General features: G+C 42.9%; 1 protein-coding gene across 1 annotated transcript; it reads right to left on the bottom strand.

The window, feature by feature from the left end:
* Positions 1–946: 946 nt before the first annotated feature.
* On the bottom strand, positions 947–24366 carry minar1 (membrane integral NOTCH2 associated receptor 1). Its single transcript, XM_029498918.1, has 4 exons — positions 23512–24366; positions 20802–22277; positions 9815–10072; positions 947–1144 (listed from the first exon to the last, which is right to left on the bottom strand). Exons 1-4 carry the CDS (start codon positions 24364–24366, stop codon positions 947–949), a joined length of 2787 nt encoding a protein of 928 aa, XP_029354778.1.
* Positions 24367–24398: the final 32 nt, after the last annotated feature.

The raw sequence follows: 24398 nt of genomic DNA, 5'->3' as shown, positions 1-24398 counted from the left end.
TGAAGCTAAACTAATAGTTGCCAGACAGCGAGATTGGCAGGCTACTGAAGAGTTTGTGCTTTAAGGCATTTAAGGAGACTGCAGCAAAGACTTGATGGACAAACCTGCTCAGAGAGGAGTGTCGTCTTATTCAATTTGTGCAGTGTGGGGAGCTGCGCCCACACTAGGTGAGCTCACTAATCTACAATCATGCATAACCTCAAGTATTCACTGACAAAGATAAGACCAGGGGAGGGGGCAGGTGTGTGCTGTTGGCTGGTTCAGAAAAATGAAGAGAGGGCAGCAACTTTCAAGGGACTTCTCAGTTCAGTTTCCAAGTGAGCAGTCTAACATTATCAATACATTCAGGTAGGCTGTGTAGTCATACCGTGTCTGCATTCTATGTAGAAGCATATCTATCTTTCAACTAAAGCACTTCAATATACTTCTATTTAGAAAAATGTGTCGCACAAATTGTGTTACTTAAAATGCTTGCTGTTATTGATAAAGATCAATTCTCACATTCAACCAGATAATTCATCAAAAATAACTTTGATCAAAATACACTGTACAGTAATCATACGAAAAATAAAAATGTCATACGTTGGCTACATCAACAAATCCGGTTTAAGTCAGAGATCAATTGCTGCAGTTGTTAAAGACAAATAAATCAATACACTTCCAACTGTCCCGCACAGTTTATCACAATACAATAGACTACAACTGTTAAACCAATGGATATACAGGATATATTATGTACTTTGTAATTTCAACTGTACAATAGCTGTCCTCGCCATTTTATATTGGCAAGAAAGACGACCAGTAAATACTGCATTAAAAACAAAAAACATCAACGTCCAAATATGTTCATGTTGTCTGTGAACTGCTGCACACTCACCCGGTCCACAAACAGAGGAAGACCTCAGTGATTCATTCATTCAGGCAGCATCTCTCTATCCCAGCACTCTCATGACTTCATGGTGCAAATGGGAACAACAATGACCAGGATCACAGTGCAGGTAGCGGCTGCGATCAGTGCTCCGATCTTACACGCCTTAGCCCTCCTGAACTCCGCCTCTTTCCTCTTCAGCAGTGAGTTGTAGCCTGGTGTGTAGATGTCCTCCATCCAGTACTCCAGGTTGTTGGGGTTGAGGGACTCCTGGGTCTGATGGAACAGAAGATGCACAAGAAAAGTTGCATTTTACATTCACTTTTGGCTGCATGGTTACAGCACTGAGCTTCCTGCTGGAAACATATTGATGAAATCATAGACCTTTATATTAACACCCTATAAAAACATGCAATTTTTTCAGTATTCTGGAGGCCTCTCTGAGGTTGGCCCTTACCTCCTTTGTAACACTTCTCGCCTTTCCCGGTAGTGACACAAGGTCCTGCCTAAGATGTCTGAGAGCGGACAAGCTGAACGCCAGCAGTCTTGACACATTAATTGATTGGTTCATTAAATGACTCCAGTCAGTCCAATATCTGAATGTGTGACTTTTAGATTCAGCAGATCAGACTAATAAGAATTAGTCTTATTAACTGATAAATACTGACTCAAAGTAAATGCAAAACAAAGTTGAAGTGTGCCAGTCGATGGCTTGAGCTAGAGGTGGACATTTTCCAGGTAGGAGCCTGCAGCAGTTGGTACTTGGAAGTCATAAAATTCAACACAACAGACTCCGGGGTGTTATCCCTGCAGACAACACGCAGTTACCAGGCACCTTCTTTGGCACACTTAAATTAGTTTTCAGTGGAGGTCGCAAGTTGGTGAAAACACCTGTAACATATAAAGGCTTTAAACTGAAAGTCTGTAGCCTGTGATCACTGTTTATAATCTACTGCTTAGAAAATGTTGAAAGTAAATTTTTTTCCATTGTATAAACACGGCACCTCAGGACCAGCATCAGCTCCTTAAACCAGGAGAGTCCGTAAGCAATAACAGTAAGTTTTAGTAAGTAAGAACAGCTCAGCCCATTTTTGGCAGGCTTCATCAATTCTTCATGACGTGACCCAACCAGAGCTGGCAAGTGAAACTACACATGTATGTGGGCATTCCCTAAATATGAGTGAGACCATCACCATTGCCCAGACTCAGGTCAGGGGCCCAGGCGCCCCACAACCGGCACCAAACCCTGTACAAGAGAACAAATGCATCAGGGATGTAGTTGCATAACATGTAGTGTAGATAAAAAGAGAGGCAACGAGCCAAGACCGAGATTTATATTCCTTTTCAAAAGCATTCATATCTGCCTGAAGGTCTTTCTGTTTGCAGCAGCCTCTACCTAGTGTAACGTAACAGACAGAAGAACTGTGATGAAATTTCAAATTTAAGATGATGGCCATGAAGTTTAAAATGCTGCATGTCATCCAGGTCTGATCTAAAGCACTGAACCAGACCTCAGCTCCCCCCAGAAGTCTCTGGGGGAAAAACTGGTAGATAACCAACAGCATTGCTTATCATAGCACACAGCAGTGATATAGAAGTCTCTGAAATCAAATCTACTGTTCATTTTAAATATGTGTGAGGCGCTGCCCAGGATACTGCATCTGGCTTTATCTCATGTCAATAATGTGTTTTTTATGGCCCACAGCTCATGAGCTGTGTGCCTCTACTTCATCTTTATCTTCCTGAAGCTCCCCAGGCTGCGATTTTTCTGCTTTTCCTCCGCACATTTGAAAAACATGTTAATTAAACACAGACAACGAAGCCCCTCAACTGTATCTAAGTTACATTTCTCATTCATTTTAAATGTAAAGAAAGCTGACTGTACAGCTGTTGTCATTAACTTGTTTTTGCTGGTTCAGTTACACAACTGAATTTTGCACCAGCACAGACTCAGGATTAACTGCACACAGGTGACGTTTTGACTTCATGTCTGACATTATACTGCACACCCGAAAACTCTCTCAGTATAAATACATTTCTCGCTAATGGATCATTTTAAATATCCAGCATGATGGGGCCGTTTAGTTTAAATTAAGAAAACGTCCTTCCTTTACCACGCTTTGCTCGCAGCTCATCCATGAAGAGCTGGTCTCCAGAGTGCAGTATATGTATGTGAAGTATTTTCGTTATGTTATGGCATCTGAGCGGAGATGAAGTTGTAGAAATGCACAGACATTAATAATCACTCCAAATTAGGACGCATTTTCTTCCACTTCTGTTAAAATGACAAACCTCGCTGATGGCATGTTAACTGTCACGAACTAATGTTATTTCCGAGAGTAATTTGTTGACAGGCCTAAATTAAACTTGGCTGTTGTTGGATGTGTGTGTGTGCCGCACGCTACTTGTCAAACCCCCACAACAACCACCGCTTAACATTCTCTTTACTTTCCAACTTTTTCCTTCTCACAAATCACAGACACTACCCGCTTTTTAAACAGATCCTCCTTTTATTGCCATTAGGTAGCAAAGTTCCCATCTGTGATCAGAAAGTTTTCTCACCAATAATATAACAACATATATAAAATTGTAAAAAAAAAAATATATATATATATATATTTGTGAATGACCTTTACTATTCACATCAACAATTTCAAAATAAAATTGTGTGAGCTGAAGCAGCTTGTATTTGTATGTTCTGTGTCATAATAATTTTTTTTTTTATTTTAACTATATTAACTCCATCTAATTTTAGTCCAGCCTTGATTTTTTTTTTTTTCTCCATCAAAGCAGTATATTCTCTCTGTCACTCATTTTCGACCACTTCAATCAGACAATCAGACTTCACTAAAAATCCTGACCTTCAAGAAAAAAATGAAAATCATTCATTCATCTTCCGCTGCTTTTCTGTTTCTCTGTCACGGGGGGTCCTGCAGCCAATCCCAGCTCACACTGAGTGAGGGTGGGGTCACCCTGGACAGGTCACCAGTCCATCACAGGGCCAGAGACCAACAACCGCTCACACTCACACTCAGAGCTACGGACAATTTAGATTCACCAATAAACCCAAACATGATGTCTTTGGACGGTGGGAGGAAACCCATGCAGGCACGGGGAGAACATGCAAACTCCGCACAGAAAGGCTCCAGGCCGGGAACGGAACTCGTGCCCCTCTTATTGTGGGGCAGCAGGGCTAACCAGTGTGCTACAATTGCAGATAAATCCACACACTTTGTAGGGACCATTAGTGGAACTATTGGTTGGAGGGTCAGACACTGCTTCTTCTTTGTCCACATAGAAAGGTCAATTACTGTGTGTCAAACTACGAACTACCCCCACCCGCACACCAATGCCCACCTATCGATTGACACATCAAATTTCTTTCACTAATCTTGTATTAATGTAGTCCTGTGACATTTTTAACAGTGAACTAACTACAAACCAGGCCTGATAACTTTGATACTTTCACTGTATTTTTTATAAAACCATGACCTGCTTTCAAATCAGAAATTACATGGAGATCTACCTTTACACATACCTTTAAGATGAAATTAGTGAGACTTGAAATGTGCAGGGAAGTCACTACTAGTTGACACACGTTCACCACTGAATTTCAAACTTCCAGCAGCTCCTGTGTGCTGGGTTTATTTTGGGGATGCCAAAATAAACCCGGCACATGGGGATAGTGAAGCAGAGAAGAGAGACACGGTCATGGCTCACAGGCCTACACACCACTGCAAGTAAATGTGACAATCAAACATCAGCGTGTGACATCCAAAACTGTCAAAAACAATAAATCACACATAATGTCAGAAACTGGGTGCCAGTGAAAATAAATACGGTTTGCATTTTGCACGTATGCTAACGTCTGGCTGTTTTTTCCCTCCTAGAATGGCGTGAAAGGGAATGTTTCACAGGCAGTGCAGAGATGATAGGCAGCTGTCTCAAGCTCAAATCCAGAGGTTAATTACTGTGCCTGCTAGCTGACAATTTTAAATCCATGTTGACAAGCTGAGTGTGTGTGTCAGTGGCACAGGCGCATTCTAATTACATCTCTGTGAAAGTGCAAAGTAATAACATCTTTTGCTGTCAGAGCTGGCAGGCAGCATCTTCCATCATGACATTTTTAATGTCCCATTTATTGCTCACACTTAGGAGCAACAGCCATGATTCAGGTAAACTGAAGCTTTTAATGTCTATATTCCTGTTAGTCGTATTGACAAGCCCAGCATAATTGTTTACCGTGTTGAGCTAATGTTGATCCCCTCTAATCAATAGCATTAAAGTCAGATTTAACAGGAATTCATTACAATACACAACACCCCTTCCACATAATTATCCTGAGACATGAACCTGGTGTCTCTGAATTATGGTCACAGCGAGTTGTGAATTGCTTCCCTGTTCGAAGTTGCTGTTGTGGTGACTTTAGAGCTCCCCCAGTTTTTAGGCTATTTTTAGTCTCCCTGCAGTTTCTCTTCCCAGCCAGTTACCCCCACCCCTGTCTCTCTCCTTCTGCTGTCTCTCATCCTTTTTATCTTTCCCCTGATTAATATCTGGCAACCCTTACTGTATTATGAGTGTGTGTATACAAAAGCCAGTTCAACCATGACATTGATGGGTCGGAAAGATGGCACCCGGGACGGTATGGGTTTTATGTTATGGGCCTTTATTGAGAAAGAACCCAAAAAAGCTACAGAAATCCCAGAGGGAGGCAAGGGGGGCGAGATTTCCAGTCGGACGGGCCTAACGTTAACAACCGGATTGATAACGAGAACATGCATTTGCGGAAAAATGTGCAAGAACCAGCGTGGCCTAAGAATGAAATGTCTGGAGAGGGGAAGTGAGGTGCAACGCATAGGTCTCTTACCTGGTGAGATACAGTCCCACCATGTACCAGACCCCCCCCAATCCAAAAAGAGTAGATCCACAGTAGCGGATTAAGTGGCCACAAGCCAGCGGACAGAGCGAGTGGCTGCTGTTTGACCAGGATGTGTCTAACATCATCCATGAGACCGACAGTTAAGCCTCAGAGAGATATGGCCAGATTGAGAAGGGAGACACCACAACCACATCGTACACCATGAAGCGCAGGGCCACCAAAATACACCAACTGTGTCAGGAGCTTCATGCCCTCAAAAAAACGGTACAAGAAGTCTACTGATGAGAAGAAGCAGTCATTGGCAGAACTGCAAAACATCCTGCAGAAGAAGCTGATGACCCTCCACAGAGCGGAGTGGGACAGGAGGCGGGGGTAGAGAGAGGGCCAGGAAACAAGCAGCCTTCATTTCCAATCTCTTCGGCTTTACAAAACAACTGCTTGGGGACAGGCGCAGCAGTCACCTTGAGAGCTCAACAGAGGAAATGAATTGTTTCCTCCAAAACACCTTGAGTGATCCAGTGAGGGGGCAAGAGTTAGGCACCAATTCGGCCCTAATTAACGGTACCTGTGGCGATGTGACCATGTGCTTTAGGCAGTTGCTGAGAGTTTAGTGTCAGCAATTAACACCAGCAAACACCACAACACACCAAAGAAAGCAGTCACTTTCATCAAAGCTGGACAAAAACAACAGCAGGTCTCCTCCACACAGGCTGCAGGCTGACATTCCCACAGCACACTGTGACAACTTCACTCTGTCCAGACATGATCATCATCTCTGAGGCCCAAAAACACCTGATCATGCTGGAACTGATGGCGCCTTGGGAAGAGCGCATTTAGGAGGCCAATGAGAGGAAGCGTGCCAAGTACAAGGAACTTGTGGAGGAGTGCGGGGGCAGAGGCTGGAAATCATTCTGCGAGCCCGAAGAAGCTGGCTGTCGAAGATTTGCAGGACATTGTTTCTCTAAGGTCCTCACTCGGTTGGTTGAAGAGGGCTGATCCGTGGGTAGCTGTTGGGATGTGAGTCGGGGCTTGATCAACCCTGGCTGGGTCGCCTGGGTGAGGGTGTGTGTTGGGAGACCTGAAACACCTTATGACCCCAGGTCACAACAGCTGATGATGCAAATATTTTTGCAGGGTCTTTTTTTTTTTTTTTTTTTTTTTTTAAATTCTCCTCCATCATTTCAGGGCTTCTCGACAACCCCTGAGTAGTTTTTGTGGCATTATGGACGTATAGATTGCTGTGTAATTGTAGATAACATTATACAGATGTAGTTCCTGCAGAGAATTGGGAATACAAGTCACACAAGAACACGAGCAGCAAGATACCAATGCATTTGGATGTGAAAATGAAAATGAACTCACCTGCAATTTTATAATGTGCACACAACAGTAGTCAGAACAGTGATCAGTCACAGCTCAGGGTTTGTCTTCTTGGCGGGTAATTTTCAACCTGTCTGGCTCCTATTCCCTCAGCTGATGGGTTTTGTTAGAGTGATGTCAGTCTTTCTACATCACAGCAACCACCTTACAACAAATGCAATCAACTCATTGGAGATGAGATGAGGTGAAACAAAATGATCGCCTTTGTTAATTCCCAGGCACCATATCCTCTCCCTCTCCACTCCAGCAGGATCGAAAGAAGCAGCTCATTGTTCGAACTACGTGGAAGCCCATTGGTCAAAAGCCAGTGGCCTGTGGGCTCAACAAATTTAACCCAAATGATAAGTAAGCCAACACTAACGCTCAGACACACAGTCAACATTGAGTTGAGAATAAAGACTCAGCTGTTTCCAGACATGCTGTCAATGCTCATCTCCATCACTTATTTTCTTGCTGTGCTTGCTGTATCTAGCTCCAGCCCGTCAAGTCACTTTCCAAAAGTGAGTCACTGTCACCTCAAAGCTGTCCTTAAGATGTGATCATTTCTGCAGAGTCAACCTTAAATGTGGGTGCGATTCAGCTTGAGGTGGAAACGTCCAGTTCCACCAGGCTGAAGGAAATCAACTGTTTCTCAGTGTCACCATGTGCCATTGTTTTGATTTGATGCTCCATACTGTGTGTTTAACCAAAGAGACATTTTTTTTATGCCATCTGAAATTAATTTTCTTTCTGAGGAGTGTTTAGCTAAATGATATGGCTGTTGATGACAAAATCAACAGATGGGCACTGGAGTGACTTTGAATCAGAAGCAGATCTGTAGACCGTCTGAACCTTACCTCTGCAGAAACACCTACAACGTGCTTTGCACTGCCTACTTTGAATGAACCACTTACACGTTAGCGCCTCTCTTTCCAGCACTCTGCGTGGGACGGGACATTATCGCAGACAGGCAAAGTGAATATCAAGGTCAGGAAATAGCAGAGTAGAATGCTGCTTATGCTTGTTTGCAGTTTTCTGTTTATTCTTCTTTTTTTTTTTTTTTTCCAGGATTGTGGCCGATGGTGTATTGAATAAAAACATCAATACAGGAATGGTGCTGAAAACTCTTTTTATAGCACAGTTCTTTTATTCCTGGAGGATTAATAACAGCTGCTGGTGTTTGCATGATGAACTGACACGAGGAATGCATTAACACAAAGCATTTGCACTATTGCTCTTACAAAAATGTGTCTGGTTGTTAATACAGATAGAGACCTCTTCTTTTTCTGTGAGTAGCTTTTCAAGTGCTGGCATATGTTAGGTATTGGATTTCAAATTGTGGATCGACTTTGGTTAGCGATTTGAGATTTGAAACAGCGAAGGTTCCTGTAAGATTTCAACCCAAAAAAATCATTATCAGTAGATACAGTAAATGAAACACTTAAGGGAGTAAAGAGAAGTAAGGGCGTTTGAAGAGGCTGTCACTGGATTTAGATGCATTTTAGACATGGCTGGAGGCTTTTCAGTGAGAGGAATTGATTTCTGAGTGTGAATCACTTGAGACTCTGAAGGCTATACGCTGGCCAACAGTAAACTGCATCAGAGCTTTCCAGGGCCCCTCCAGTGGCACAGAAACCACACAAACACACGGACACACACAACAATCAATACAAGGGTGGGGCTTGCACTGGTGTGCATAAGTTATAAAGTTTCCAGAAGTTATTCCTTGCCACTGTCGCCATGTGCTCACTCTTGGAGGGATATGTTGGGTCTTTTTAAAAATTCCATAGAGTTCGGTCGAGACCTGCTCTGTATATAGTGCCTTGATGTAACTTTGTTATGATTTGGCGCTATACAAATTGATTTGATTTAGTTTTAATATAATATGAGCATGTTTAAATGCCAACTGGCTGAATCGTGTGACCATACTATTATCTGAGTCAGTCCCAGATCAATCAACATTTCAAAATGGACCTGACTTGAACCAAAAAAATGAAAGGTCCTGTATTTTCCTATTCACTACAGATCACTGAGCCAAGCAGCTTTTCAGGTAAACACTGAAGAGAAAAATTTGGATGTTTGGTCCAAAGTAAACTCTGCTACAGCGTACAAGTACGGCGATTCAAAGGAAAGTAGGGGTGTTATTTCAGTGTTGACACAGACACAGACAGCATTCTCATATTAGTCCTCTGGATTAAAAGGACATACCACTTACTGTTGACTTTACTTTCTAGAAATCTCCATGACAACCATTTCTGATTCTGACCTGACTCTGACTTCACTGGATGCACATTATGGAGGATATCTGAAGGGCCAGCGTGAATATTAGGAACATTTACAGCAAGCTGTTTTAGAACATGCTCAAACAAATCCTTTATTACTTATCTTAATCTGTTATTAAGCTACACTATCTATATAATGACATGTGGATGTCACCTGTCTCAGGTGATCTAATCACAAGTGTACACCTTTATCTTCAGACGTGGTCTGGACCACGTGGCCACATGCTTTTAGAACTGGGACGACAATTAGGTTGCAAGGATCTCCTAATTTAGTCCCAATGCTGTTTCGATTTAAACTCAACAAAAATGGTTCTTTTCATCACATTTCCAATGACACCTCATAAGAATTCTCTTGAGAAAACTCTATAATAATAATAATAATAATCCTCACTTAGACATGAGAACTGTCAAAGGTAAGTCCAATACCTGCAGGTCCAGAGCCGTGAGCTGCTTTCCCTTCTCTCCTGAGTTGCGTTTATACTCTTCTATGGTCCAAGACGGTTGGCCGCGCTTGGCGTCTGGCAGGCTGGTGAGCCTCAGGTCTGTGTAGAGGTGACTGCCTTTCACATGGGCTTTGATGGAGGGGGTGAAGGGATGCGGTGAGAAAACCTGTTCGATCAGTGGGGGATGGGAGTTGGGAGTAAGATGGGCCTGGGGAAGCTCATATTGACGTTCTCGCTCTGCCTGGAAATGGAGAGGGGATAAGAGAGGTCATCAGAGACATTTCTACAGGTAATCTGCAATACAGCCAGCAAGATCTATCACGTAGCAGCAAGTCTATTCTTACATTTTTAATATCATTAGACTGCTGATGTAAATGCCTGGGGAGAGACTGTAAACTCCACCGGGGTGGGATTTAAACTGGTTTTTGGATATAGGTATAAATGATGAGTCAAATGCTGATTAGATTATAGAATAATTCATAAAGTGAGGGCAGCGTGTTGGCATGGCAGTAAGCACTGTTGCCTCACAGCAAAAAGGTTGTGAGGTTGTGGCTGTGGCTGGGGCCTTTCTGTGTGGAGTCTTCATATTCTCCCCGTGCCTGTGTGGGCTTCCTCAGGGTACTCAATACAAAGACGTGCATGTCTAGGTTGATTGGTGACTCAAAATTTCCCGCAGGCCCTGAGAGTGCATGGCTGTTTGTCTCTGTATGGCTCTATGTGTTTGCGACCCTGACAATAAGGATAAGCAGTCGAAAGCGAGTGTCAGTGAATGATACCTGACAACTATACTATCATCTCAGCAAGAACAAGAAAAGGGTGAAAAGGCACATGCACCTGTAACAAGCAGTGTGTGTGTGTGTGTGTGTGTGTGTGTGTGTGTGTGAGCTGAAATGCTGATTTATGCAACTCAAATTTGTTAAGAAAACTCAATTATGCTCATTCCATTTACAGCATGGATTCTCTTCTTCCCGTTCAGCATCTGATGTACTCAAATTCAAATATCAAATTGCAGGATTAATGGATTTACGCAGAGCCATTTTTAAAAATAGCTTTTTTTTCATGATTCATAATTCGCCCATCTGAGCAGCATTCACAGAGTGAAGCATAAAACATTCCTGAAGACTGGAGTATTGATTCTATTAATCCCAAAGTACTTACACGCATCTGCCATCAATAACAACCACAGAGAGAGACATCTGTCTTCCCAGGCAATGAAGGTGACATAAGTGTGTGTGTGTGTGTGTGTGTGTGTGTGTGAGTGTTTGTCTTTATTAAACAGGAAAGCTGAAGTGGTTCTCGGGTTGCAGTCAGCAGTTAGTGTTAATTGGCTGGCTGAGCAGTAGTCTTCAGAGATACTGCGGTGTCGTACAGGAGTTTAACAATTCAGGAGATTCATGACTCATGAATGTCGCAAAAGCTGTCTTCAGCTCTCCACTGACCAATGCACCAGTGAGCCAGGGCTGGGTAGTCTACAAAAATCAGGAGGCACCGAGGCAGAAATGAATCAAACTTAGAGCCTATAATCCTATTTTTCAGGGATATAGATAGCCTCTGTAGTCACAAGGCACTGCCATCTTACTGACTGATGTCTAAAATGTGCATTTCTTTACAGTGCTTGTAATGCAACACAAACTCTTTCTGCATCTTGCGCAGCCAGACATAAATTACCAAGCTCCTTATGTTCTGTATAAACATGAAGTGTTAAATATGAGGGAAACCCTCTTAGTTGACTAATGGTTGTCAACGTGGTCTCCAAACCCTCCAGCTACAGCAGATGTATGGTGACATCCTCTCATCATGAGAAAGCAAAGCCCCATGGTGGCCATAGAGGGAATCTCAGGCAACATAATGAAGGAGACTGCTCTTTTGGAAAACGTCATTGTACCGTCATTATCACAAGCTAAATGCTAACTGTAGCCCGGTTTATTACAACACAGCCTGAACAATTTGACGGGTATGATGACTGAGATCACAGGAAACAGTGAAATGACTGAAAATACAGCAGGCGCAACAAAGCAAACAGTCAGACAATCAAGCCGACTGTAAACAAACCATCAGTTTATGCAGAATGTCTTCGCCACGTTGTTCAGAGACAAAAACAGTAATCAGATTGGTAGCGGTGAGATCACTTTTTGATCCATGAGTCGCCATTCAAAGTTCATGCTGCTCGCACTAACGCGCCTTACTGTCACTCCACCTGCATTTATTCTTTTCCTTAGTGACCTAAATGCAGATTGTGAGATTTTTCTCACATTCTTTCCTGCTCCATCCTGATCAGTCTTATAGGAAGATCAGATTCTACACGCGGCCCCATCACAAACAACAAGCACTGGAGTGCCGGCTGAAACCGAGGACATCAATCTGCCCTCCGGCTCTAAAAGGTGGGCCAAAGAAGTCATCCTGTTTCATCCAGATAAATGCACTACTGGTCATACCATAAACAAAAGATAATCACATTGACTAGACATCAGGAAGTTCATCTGTATATTGACACTTACACCAATTCATCATCTGCACTTCCCACTTTCTAGATTAAAAACTCCACTGCTGGCTCCATTTCTTCTCCCTCATTGCAGCAGATTCAGCAGCTCAGCTCGGTAGACACTCGTCCCTCTGTTCTCAACCAATGTCTTTACTTGAGCCTCTATCTTGTCCCTCTCCACAATTTTTCATACATTACTGAATCTACCTTTTCCTTCTTTGGATATCTCTTTAACCATAAAGCTTTGTGATCATCCTGGACTCGGTGAGATGTGCTTGACTCCTGACTCACCACATAACTCAATGCAAACAAGCACCACCTCATCCCTGTCCTTTAGTCTACCACCCCGTTTTCTCCTTGTTAATTAAACTGTTCCAAATTATTATTCTAAAACAATTGGATAAATCTAAAAGCACACTGCAGGCCTTCGGTGTTGAATCTTCTTTTCAGAAATGTTCCAATCCCAGCACTGCCCTTTAAAGCTTCCATGCACTTTTCTAAGAAAATTGAACTCTTTTCCATCGAGGGATTTATTACTTATAGCTTGCATGGAAAGCCCTAAAGCTGCCCACTCTTAATTGGATTAAAGAAAGTTCTCTTGGAGGCAAGGATAAGCATCTTACTCCCTCATCCTTTGGTGCATTAGTTGGTTTCATACTTCAAGTTCAGGTGTTTCAGTCCATATGTGGATACGCTGTCAGTGATGGTAGTCTTTCTTTGTTTAATGGCTGCTTCAAATGCATAATTCCCTCCTGCATTAACTTCCCCATGGACTGAATTTCTCCCAGCTGTTACAAGCCCTTGATTTTTTTCTTGTTTGTGCGTAAATTTTCTTCATTTGTTGTGTATCTGTGGCTCTGCCAGTGGGGTGAGATCTCACTGAAGTGAAATAAGAATATAGTAACTGAAGTGTTAAAGAAGCTGTTTTGCACTGTTGGCGTTTCCCTGCTTGTCAGCGTAGTTTTCACACAACATATGTCAATTACCAGGTTCATGCTATTTCCTGCTCGAACAGGAACGATATTTATTTCACACCTAGTGAAATCCAATCTGAATCTATCTCTACATACAACCTGAGCCCCACTCCAATTAGGTATCACTCCTAGTTAGCTGCACTGACTAAGGCTTTTAAGACAGAGCAGGAACCTTAAATTAAAGAAATGATTGTCTGAAGAAGATCCCAGACCTTCAGCCTAGAATTCAGGTTCAATATAGGTTGGTGGGAATTAAGCAAGTTCCATTAGTTTTCCCACACTAACATCCATTACATTTGGCTGACTAATAACCAACCAATCAAACACAGCTGGAGAATAAGGTGTGCAGCTCCTGTTTCAGAGTGAAAGGAACAGGCCAGACTGTGGTATTGAATGTGCCCTAAATAGCAGGCTCATCTTGGAGTTACAGCTGGTGGGTTTGTTGATGCTACAGTCCATTGGCAGGGGAGCTGATTGTGCCAGCTCTGCCAGCTGTCGTTATCTAGTTTTGTTTTTTGTTTTTATTTTTATATCATCTTCTTCTGCCACCCTGACCGCATTTCAGAAAAGACAAAAAAAATAAATAAATAAAAGCAAGCCATACAATAAAAAGAGAAGATAACATAACATTATAACATTTATGAGACAATAAGATCAGTTAACAGGTTTATCACAGGATGAACCATAGATTTGATTTGCTACAGTTGAATATTGCAGTTCGTTTGATTTATTCTTACATTAAACAATTCCAATGTTCAAGGCTAATGCACCAAGTAACAAGTCTCATCTTAAGAAGTGTTGTCACACAGTATGCATCAAATATTTCCCTTTTTTGTTAATTAGCCATAAATATTCTCTCATCTCAACCAACTCGTAGCTGTGAGGAAAATATATTATAAAAATGGAAGAATGCTGTTGTCACTACCTGTCACGGCCATGTAACACTGGAATGTCCAAGTTATATCTATATATTAACTGCATTCATATGGTATTACGGATTTGAACAATGTCTGGGGTAGAAACGTTTTCCTCTGAACCTAAAGCATCCCTACTGACCTGAGCTAACTGTCACTGGCTTCTGGATTTGAGTGACAGTGAGTAATGCTGTTTTTTCAAGGTGAGCTCATGATGTCACCACTGACTCACTGTCACTAGGGAGAAATGAAGCACGAAGATGTTTTTTTTTTTTTTTTGCACTGCAGGAATTTAGGCTAAACTGATCATTTGGAATCTGTTTTGTGTCATTCATGAAGTAGGTGAAGGAGCATAAGAATGATGAGGAAATAGGAAAGTTTTTTTCAATCATTTTTTAAAATGGAATGCCGTTTCTAGATTGTTGACGACAGTGAATTTTACTCATCTCTCAACAGAAACCTATCCTTATCCTCTCTGTTTGGTTTTTACTTTTAAACTACATTAGTAATTTAATCAGTGTTTATGTTGATGGCACTAAACCCCAAAATATAAAATGCTAAAAAAGATACAAACAGCAGTCTTGAAAGATACAGTACAGCCAGAGCAGTCTATCCTTCATCACAGACCTTGTAACAACAATGGCAAATCGAAGATTGCTGAAGCTGAAACACTTCAATTTTTGCAGTCTCTGTGTAATGTACCTCCTCAAAATAAAATCCATTCATCACAGCTGCGACGCGTAGATTTCATTTGTAGCAGTGAAGAAGCTGCAAAGGCTCTATGTTTATGGGCAATCCACTCCACACACACATGAATTATCATGTTCCATCATGAATGAGTTGTTTCTCCCCAATGCCCCAGGAATGCTGTTTGTCACCGAAATCGGTGCTCGTCGGTCAATGCGCAGTGGCCTTGTACCAAAAATGGACGCAGAGAGAAACTCAAATGCTGAGAAATTAGGGTTGGAGGTCTTACACAGCAACAGCCAAGTGCCGCCTGTTTGTGACTTACTGCTGTTTCGTAAACAATGAATCACATGTGCCACGATTGTGATTACAACTGCACCGTTCTACAGTGGAGTAAATGCCATCTTGTGGGATACTGGTTCAGGTTCAGCGCAGTGATGTAGTCTGACTCAAACTGACAGTTTACTGATGTAGTAAAACTAATTGCTTTTGTCATATTCCCACACATGCAGACAATACTAGCGCTGCTTATTCTCATTGTTCTCACCGCACCATCCGTTCAAATGCTCAAACCAGTTTTCACTGAGTAAAATAAATTATCTATCCACTCAAATATCTTTGTGGCAACAATATCACATAACTGGATTAATTTTGGTTTGATGATGACAATGTGATTTTGTTGGCACTTGTAGCTGCATGTTCCTTCTCATTTAGAGAGCACGATTTGCTGGCTGACATCTCTCTGTAGCGCCACAATAATTATGGCGCTTACAATTCATCATAATGTTGTGAATGTATAAAAAGAAACCGCACGCTCAATCAAATCAAATGAAATCCTACCAAATGCAGTTATAGAGAGAGAGAGGAAAGGAGGAGTGGGAGATGGGGGATGGACAAAAGAACGAGAGCAGGAGGAGAGAAGATGCCATAATAAGACGTATTCCACTGGTTGTAAACAGAAGTCTAAGTGAACTACCCCCCCAATCCAATCTAATGTCAAATAACAAACAAACTGAAATATTAATAAAATAATACAATTTCAGCATGTCGATCGGGAATGCTGTAAGTATAATTACAGTGGATGACAGATAAATGTTACACTGATGATGTTTGCTTTTCTTTCATGCTGGCTGTGTGGTTGGTATTTTTTCCAGGACCAGGAAAAGGCCACATCATAGAGAACATTTAAAAACCTTTAAAAAGGCTGATGCATGACTGTTAAAGGAATAATAAACAACTCTTTTCTTTTCCTTCTCCCTTCTTAAAAATCATAATCTTTGGTCTCTTCTGAATCCTGTTGGCTTTCTAAAATTTATTTTATTTTGTGCTTTTCATGCTGCCAGCTCAGACCGCAGAGGCTGCTTTCCACTGCTCAACAGAGGGAGAGTTATTTAATATCACGCGTAGTCTCAGAAAAGTGCAGGCAATGATCATTTTCCATGGGGAGGAACTAATTAAAAATAATGAGCTGTATGGGTAGTTTCTCAGCAATATCATCTACTGATAGCATAAGCCACAGATTCACTGAACTTTATCTGTAAAATTCAAAATTTTTTACTACTAAACTCCATCAACATAAGTGCAAACTAGTATCTGCCTGTAGCAGCTAACAAAAGCCTGACCGCAGGGACGCAAGTAAATATGCCGGATACATCATCTGCATGAAAGTTATAAAAACTTTCACACACAAAAACAAAAATCTAAAATATTAAGTCAAATACGGCAGCACTGCACTTGCCTCACAGCAAGGTTTGGTTCCCGGGCCTGGGGCCTTTCTGTGTGGATTTTGTATGTTCTCCCTGTGCCTGCGTGGGCTTCCTCCAAGTACTCCAACTGAAGCACTCCAACCAAAAACATGTATGTTTAGGTTGATTGGTGCCCATAGGAAATGGCCCTGCGATGGACTGGCGGCCCCAGGAAATGGATAAACGGTAGATGATGAATGAATGGGTAAATGAAATAAAACTGGGGTCAGTAAAATAACTGAAAATAAAAGTGTCAAACTGGCATGAAAAAAGACTGATATCTGTTTGTGTCATTGGTCTGAGCTCAATCATCACGAGAAGCATGGAGCTGCAGAGAAGCAGGACAGACTGAGGACAGCTGTCATCTTTACAATAAAAAGATGGACATCGCCACAACAAATTAAAACATGAATATATGCTGTGAACCACAGCCACATGCAGACAGAGCTCAATGACAACGCATAGATGTATAAAGTCAAGCACCTAGCTATGCAGACAGCTTCTTTGTGAAAAAAGGGCTCTCTCTTATGAGCTCAGTGAATTCAAGTGTGGTACAGTGATACATTGCCACCTGTGCGATAAATCCATTTGTGAAATTTCCTCATTGCTTAATATCCTACTGTCAACTCTTAGTGGCATTATAACAAAGTGGAAGCTACTTGGAACAACAGCAACTCAGCTATGAAGGAGGAGACCATGTAAAAATCGCAGGGCAGGGTGAGCAGATTTTCAGGCACGCAGTGCGTAGAAATGGCCACCTTTCAGCAGAATACATAGCTAAAGACCTCCAAACTTCTTATTAGCTCAAGAAAAGTGCAAAGAGAGCTTCGTGGGATGAGTTTCCGTGGCTCAGTAGCTGCATCCAAACCTTGCATCATAAAGATGTAAAGCATGCCCTAGAGCAGTGGAGATTTGATTCTGGAGTGAGAAATCACACTTCTCTGTCTGGCAATCCGATGGCTGCATCTTGATTTGGCAGTTGCTGGGTAAACAGTACTATCCTGACAACGTTGTGCAAAGCCTAAAGCCTGGTGGCGAGGGGATTGCATATGGGGTTATTTTTCAGGGGTTGGGCTTCCCCCCTTAGTTCCAGCGAATGAACTTCAATGCTTAGTGCAAAAACAAATAGTCCAAAAAGACAGGGATGAGTGAGAACTTGACTGGCCTGCACAGAGTTCTCAACCCGATAGAACACCTTGAATGAATCTCAGCGGAGACTGAAAGACAGGCCTTCTCTGCAACATCAGCGCCTGACCTCAGTAATGCGCTTCCAGAAGAATGACCAGAAACACACTAACTTTGTGGAAAGCCTTCCCACAAAAGTTAAGGCTTTTACAACTGCAGTTGGTGGGCCAACTCCATCAAAACCCGAATGATTGTCATTTAACATTAAAGTTCATGTGCAATGCAGTGTGCATCATATCAGTGGAAACATGTCCCTGGGGAGGTCCTCAGAGAGAAAAAAATGTTGTCCCAAACTTGACCCCTGGTTGAAAGGTGTAACAATTACATGAATTCCTTCACAGGGATGAAGATGACCATTTAGAGCGGTACCAGCTATTCCTATCCAGAGCTACAGTCTCTCTGAATGCTATGATCACAGATCGGCAGTGCAAAGGTCCAGAGGAACGAGGACTGAACACATCTTCCCCTGAGGTCATTAAAAGCTCGTTAATCACAGCAAAAAATGCAGGATTTTTCAAAAATGTCAAATGTAAATGTCATTGCTGCTAGATGCTGACTGGAATATTTTTCTAAATTCTTCTCCGTTTAATTTACATCACCCTGGACACATTTTCTTGAGAGCTATTGTTTCTGAAAGTCCAGACAACAAAGCTGGGGATGATTTAAAATGCACTGGGCAATGGATATTAAAGTATGTGTAGCATGATGAGGAGAACAGAAGCTTTGATGGACTGATCAGTGAAGTAAGATAAACTCCTTTTACAATCAGCATGGCCGTCAGAGTCAAAGGAGCTGGCTGATTAATCAGATTAATTAAAGATCTGGGGTTATGTGTGTGGGCAGAGGTAAATTCAGGGATGTGTCGTGCTCTTGTGCTCTTTACCACATTGTTGGAATGAAAAAAAAAAAAAAAAAGTATTCATCGCCTCTGCTTTGCTTTCATATGCTCTGACTTCAAGCGATCACAACTATGACTTCTTCAAGGCTGCTTCCATATAAAGTTTTAGACCTGATGTTAAGATAAGCAGATTTAAAGCACAAAGTGTCGGCGCTACAGCAGCTCCTCTGCTGGATCAGACCAGATGGGCCCCACACGCATCAGTGAGGACTGTTTGCCCATGACTCCGTCTGTGCTTAAGTTGTTTTCCTTCCTTGGACCAATTTAGGTCTTAACTCCTGCAGATTAGCAGCATCCCACAGAGCTGCAGTGTTGGAGATGCTCTAACGCCGACAGGTTTGGCCCTTCTCAAAGTCATTCACAGCTTCACACTTGACCATTTTTCTTGCTTCAACACGTTGTAATTCCATTGTCTATTTATGGCAGCGTGTGCGGTTCCACTGTCTATTTTTGTACACATTTACAGTTTAAATGTTATGTATATATTCATTTATATATTTTTACCTGTCAATTTTATCGTGTTTCTTTTTCTCTCTTAAGTTACGTGTTTCTATTTCATTTGATGCTGTGGCATGCAAATTTTCCCTTCTGAGGGACTAATGAAAGATTACTATCTGTTTATCTTGTTTTATCAACTTCAGGACTAAATGTTCACTGCTGTCTAATAAATGCACAGTGTTGCTGTATTTGACAAAATCATCATATAGTAAAGAACGAACTAAACACAACTGAAGAAAGAAATCTATGGATGTGAATTTAAGTTTGAAATTAATTAGCACAATCTAATAAACAGTCATAAAATCTTACGATAACTCTTCTCAAAAATGCTATTTACAGTCCGTGGGCTTTTCCTGCAGGTGTATAAACCTCTAACCTCGCTACTCCCATGTGACCTGCCTTCTCACACAAACATCCGAGCACGTAAAAGATAAAAACAGTAATTGCGTCTCAACTGAGGGCAGCTGAAGGCAGATATGAGGTTCAAACTGCATGAAGGTAACTGCTTTTTAATCACAACATGAATATCTTTAATAATGCATCAGGTTATAGATACAGCTGACAGGTTTAACTGCAGGCAAACACGTGTATCTGAATAAAAGATTTTCAGTGTTAAGACCATTTTCCATTTTGATTGGCCCTACTATCCAGAGGTCAACGCTGCAAACAAACCCTTGGCTGTGAGTAAAGCAGGGAAGGTGCTCACTGTGTCTGAAAATTACAAGAAACCACAAAGTCGCAAGACTCATACAGAGTCACACTATGAGGGAAAGAAAAGATCGACAAAAAAGACCGGGGAGCTGCTTGTAACTGGGTTAAGCTATTTGAAGATGAATCTCTTAATTTGGGTTTGGTAGCATTTCCCACCCAAACACACTTTGGGATCTGCCATCTTAATTATTTTGCAACCAAGTTTGGGGAAGAAGGTGGAGCCGAGGAGGAGTGAGGAGGGGTGCGACCTGATCTCTAATCTCCCTTAAGATGCCACATACACACATACATAGCAGCCGGTTGTAATGTCAATAGCACAGCAGCCACTTCCTCATCCATCCTCTGCTTTCCTCTTAAATGGGGCCATTATTTTATAATTGGATATTTGTTGTATTAAAGAAGGCTTGAAACTAGAGACTGAGGGCGTAAACTCACTATGGGACATTTTCCCATAGACCCAATACAATCTGACTACCTGCTGATTGGATAGAATTCAGATTGACGGTTCTTCACCATTGACTTTACTTTACAGACCAAGCTTCCACATCCTTGGTCATTGTATATTAACAGATTATACTGATTTTGTTGGTGACTTCCTGTAAATGACATGAATTTTATCTCCAGGTTTATGTGCAGCAGACAGTTCAGGAATATTCTATATTACTTACGATTCCATATTCAATATTATTGCTTTGATTCTCGTGTGTTTGTTCCAGTAGAAGCGTGGATTTATAATTGATGCCTCTGTTACATGTTGTCCTGCATCTGCTTTTTAAAATTATTCCACTTACAGAGCCTGTGCTTCATGTTTTATTTAAGTCTGATTCTGTGGGTTTTATGTCTCATTAAAACGTGAATATAAAACGTGCTCTGTACCTCTTTGGCTTTCCGGTGTCTCTCCTTGGTGTCTCTGTCCTTGTCCTTGGTCTCATCTCCAGGGTGACAGGAGTAGGACACTGTCCTCCAGTCCCGTGGGGAGTTGGTGATGCTGGCGACTTTTGACTCAGTGGCACTGTTCTCCTCATTGAGCGAGCGGGACGACATCCTGGTGAGCATGCTCTGCTTCAGAGCTTTCACCCTGAGGCTATCGCTGTTACTCCCGTCGGAGCAGCACCACTCCCCCTTGGGGCCATTGTCCACTTTGACATTGTGGCCAGTGGCGTCGCACTGAAAGACCCGAGGTGAGACGTTGGCGTCGAGAAGCGGTTGCGGATGGGGATGCGTCTTGTCAAGGGTGGAAATGCACGCAGACGCAGTCTCCCTGTGTCGCCCGTTTGGCACAGGTTCCTGGATCTTCTCGTCCAGCTTGTTGAGCTTAGAGAGTACCTGGGAGATCTCACTGCGAACCCCTGAGAGAGACTCCAGCTTTTTTTCAATTTCACCAATCCTCATCACGAGTCTACACACACTGGATTTGAGCTCATCGTCTGTGTTTTCCAGTGAGTGAAAGAGTCGGTCAAGTTTGGACTTGGCCAACTTGACCGTGTTGCGTTCAGGCGAGCTATCGCCTTCAGACTTCAGGGTTACCTGAGAGAGGGACCCAGTGCTATTATAGCAAGATGACTGGACGATGCCCAGAGAGTCACATACACTCATGTCATCCAGGAAACGAAAGATGTCACTTATGTCATCGCTAATGATCTCGGAGTCCTCGTCAGAGTGTTTGAAGGCATGTCTTTCCCGGTCAGTGTACTTAACTGGGTATTCCTTCGTCTTCTTTTGCTCAGCCTGCTCAGTCTGGGTGCCAACACTGGAGGAGCTGTCCCCACCTTGAAAAGACTGGCTGTTAATGTTTTTCTCCTTAAACCTCTTGGCTGCTTCCCTTTTGTCCATGCCCACTGGCCCACTTGCAATCAATGCTGCCTCCTTGCTTTTTATCCCATTCATTTTCTTTGCAAAGCCAGAAGGAGAAGCGACCACCTTCTCCTTTGGGCTCTGGAAGTGCTGCTCGTTCTCAGTGCTGATGATGTTGATGGTGCAGTGATGGTTTTCTTTAAGCGGTTTGCTGTTCAAAAATGACCTCTCAAAATCCGCAGGGCCCTCCTCTGTGTTGAGGCTGAGGCTCTTCACAGGCCACGCCAGCTGCTTCAGTGCTTTGTTGCTTTGCTTCCTGCTGCTGACGCACTCAGAGACTGTGGTCGGACCAAAGTATGTTGACGCCTGTAAGTCGTCTAGGCTCTCGTGCTTCGCCCTCCGTCTGTCCAGAAGAGGGGAGTTGAGTGGGGGCTCAAAGTAAGGGTTACTGTAAGGCAACTCAAAGCTGTGGTTGAAGAAGGTGGCGGGCTTGTGCAGCTCCTTCCTGTGGTAGCCTTCAGCAGCCTTAATGCCCTGTTTGCACTCTGTGGTGGTGACCTACAACAGTGACACAGACAGGGACTGATACACTGATACAACAAATGTCTTTCTGAACCAGAAAAAAATCTGAGAACAAAAATACTTCAAAACTATGCAGGGGTTATGTGTTCGCAGATTACAACACTGAATGACAACATGTCCATGGGAACAATCAGACTTCACTAAAAATCCCGACCTTCAAGAATAAAAGTGAAAATCATTCATTCGTCCATTCATTCATCTTCTGCTGCTTTTCTGTTTCTCTGTGACGGGGGGTGCTGGAGCCAATCCTCGCTGACAACGGCCGAGGGCGGGGTCACCCTGTAATGGTCAGCAGTCTATCGCAGGGCCAACACACAGAGACAGACAGAGACCAACAACCACTCACACTCACACTCAAACCTACGGACAATTTAGAGTCACCAGTTAACCTGAACATGATGTCTTTGTGGGTTTCCTAAAGGTGCTCTGGTTTCCTCCCACTGTACACAGAGATGGGGAGGACATGCAAACTCCCCACAGAAAGGCCCCAGATCTGGGATCTGCCCCAAGCAAAAATCTGAAAATGTAACATTATCAGTCATGTGCTGTCCTGGAGGAGCCGGGACTGTCTTATTAATACTGAGCCTGGTTGGACACGATGAAATCCATTTTGTTATTAATCCATCATCAATATGAGAGGATAAAATACGATTTGAAATAGGTGTACAGGGTTTGTAATGACCCACGCACTTAGTTCTTAGTTTCCTCACAGTTTATGGGGAATTTCTACACTTTCATATGTTGATCAGTCGATCAGTCGACAGCGCACTTTTATTCTGAAGGTCAGACATGCAGCTCTACTCAGTTGGCTCCACATATATTACATCTGTCACATAAATCAAGTTAGCATTTATCACCTGAAGTTGGTTTTTATTTGCTGCATTAAAATTCCCATGGACATTTTAAGGTGGTAAAAGCACCTCATGGTCTGACATATAAAAACAGTCGATTTTATGTTAAGATGTGTCTGACTTCAGTTCTCTGGTAAACTGGAAACATATCTGGAGCATTTTTGAGACTAATTGCAAATTAATTAACCTTACAGAAGCCAACTTGTTGATGTAAACTTTTTAAAATGGGATTCTTTATTTATTCTTCCTTGCACTTAATGCTAATGAAAAAACTTTTTTGGCTATGCATGTCTGGCCTGAATCATGGCAGCAGCAGTTAAATTAACATTTCCCCCCCTTTCCCTCATATGAAGCCAAACCTGCGGTGAGAAGGCCACAAAGTTGTGAAAGTCCTCCTTAAAGATGTTCCTCTTCTGGACGCAGGAGTGAACAGAAAAAGGCTCTGGGTGGCCGATGTGCTGCAGGGACTCCTGGTCTGTGGTGGACTCACTGTCGATGTCCATGGGAAAGTAGGTGCTCTGCATCTCGCAGGGTGGAGAAGGCGAAGTGCTGCTGGAGTACTGGGGCAGGTGGTGCAGTTTGTCCAGAGAGGCAGCTCTACATTTCAGGTCCTTACCAACGCCCAAAAGGAAGTTGGGCTCTGAAGTGGGCACAAACTGCTCACAGTTTTTGCACTCTGACAGTTTGGGACAGGCCGGGGTATTTTGAGTTACGGGGTGCTGCTGGGGCCGGTGGTGGTGGTGATGGTGGTGGTGGTGGTGGTGGTGTCCGTCCCTGGCGTGATCCATGCACTCGTAACCAGCGCCTCTGTCGCAGTCCTGGTACTTGTAGGCATCACCATCAGACCTGCACTGGTCCACCGACCTGTTCTTGTGGATCTTGGCTCTGTGCACTACGGGCAGCTTGTCCTTGCCCGGCCCTCCGTTCATCTGGATCAAGTTGAACATGGTGACGATGTCTGCCGCCACCATCAGCTTCTTGGATTCAGGATCCTCCATGGAGCTGCGCATCTTGTCTTTGAAGAGCGTGGCCGGGAAAGCAGGATCCAGGCAGGCCGTGTAGAAGAGAAGGCTGCGGAGCTTGGCCAGGTGCACCAGGTCAAAGCGAGCGCACAGGGATTTACAGAGCTCCTGGTAGGACATCGTGTTGTGCTTGGACTCCAGCTCCTCCAGGATCCGGACCAGGAACTGGGAGTATTCTGGGAGGGGGTCCATGGCAGCTGGGCGACAGGAACAAACCTACAGAA

The sequence above is a fragment of the Echeneis naucrates genome, chromosome 3, assembly GCF_900963305.1.
Source record: "Echeneis naucrates chromosome 3, fEcheNa1.1, whole genome shotgun sequence".
NCBI lineage: Eukaryota > Metazoa > Chordata > Actinopteri > Carangiformes > Echeneidae > Echeneis > Echeneis naucrates.
The sequence above is the reverse complement of the archived record's forward strand: the minus strand, read 5'-3'. Positions and strand labels throughout refer to the sequence as shown.

What these genes read in the sequence shown, in the direction of transcription:
- minar1 (XM_029498918.1), bottom strand. Translation starts at nt 24,366, where the DNA reads ATGGACCCCCTCCCAGAATACTCCCAGTTCCTGGTCCGGATCCTGGAG. An exon ending in GACACCGGAAAGCCAAAGAG is followed by an intron (nt 10,073 to 20,801) that starts GTACAGAGCACG and finishes CTCCATTTCCAG; the next exon opens with GCAGAGCGAGAACGTCAATA. An exon ending in TCACGGCTCTGGACCTGCAG is followed by an intron (nt 1,145 to 9,814) that starts GTATTGGACTTA and finishes CTGTTCCATCAG; the next exon opens with ACCCAGGAGTCCCTCAACCC.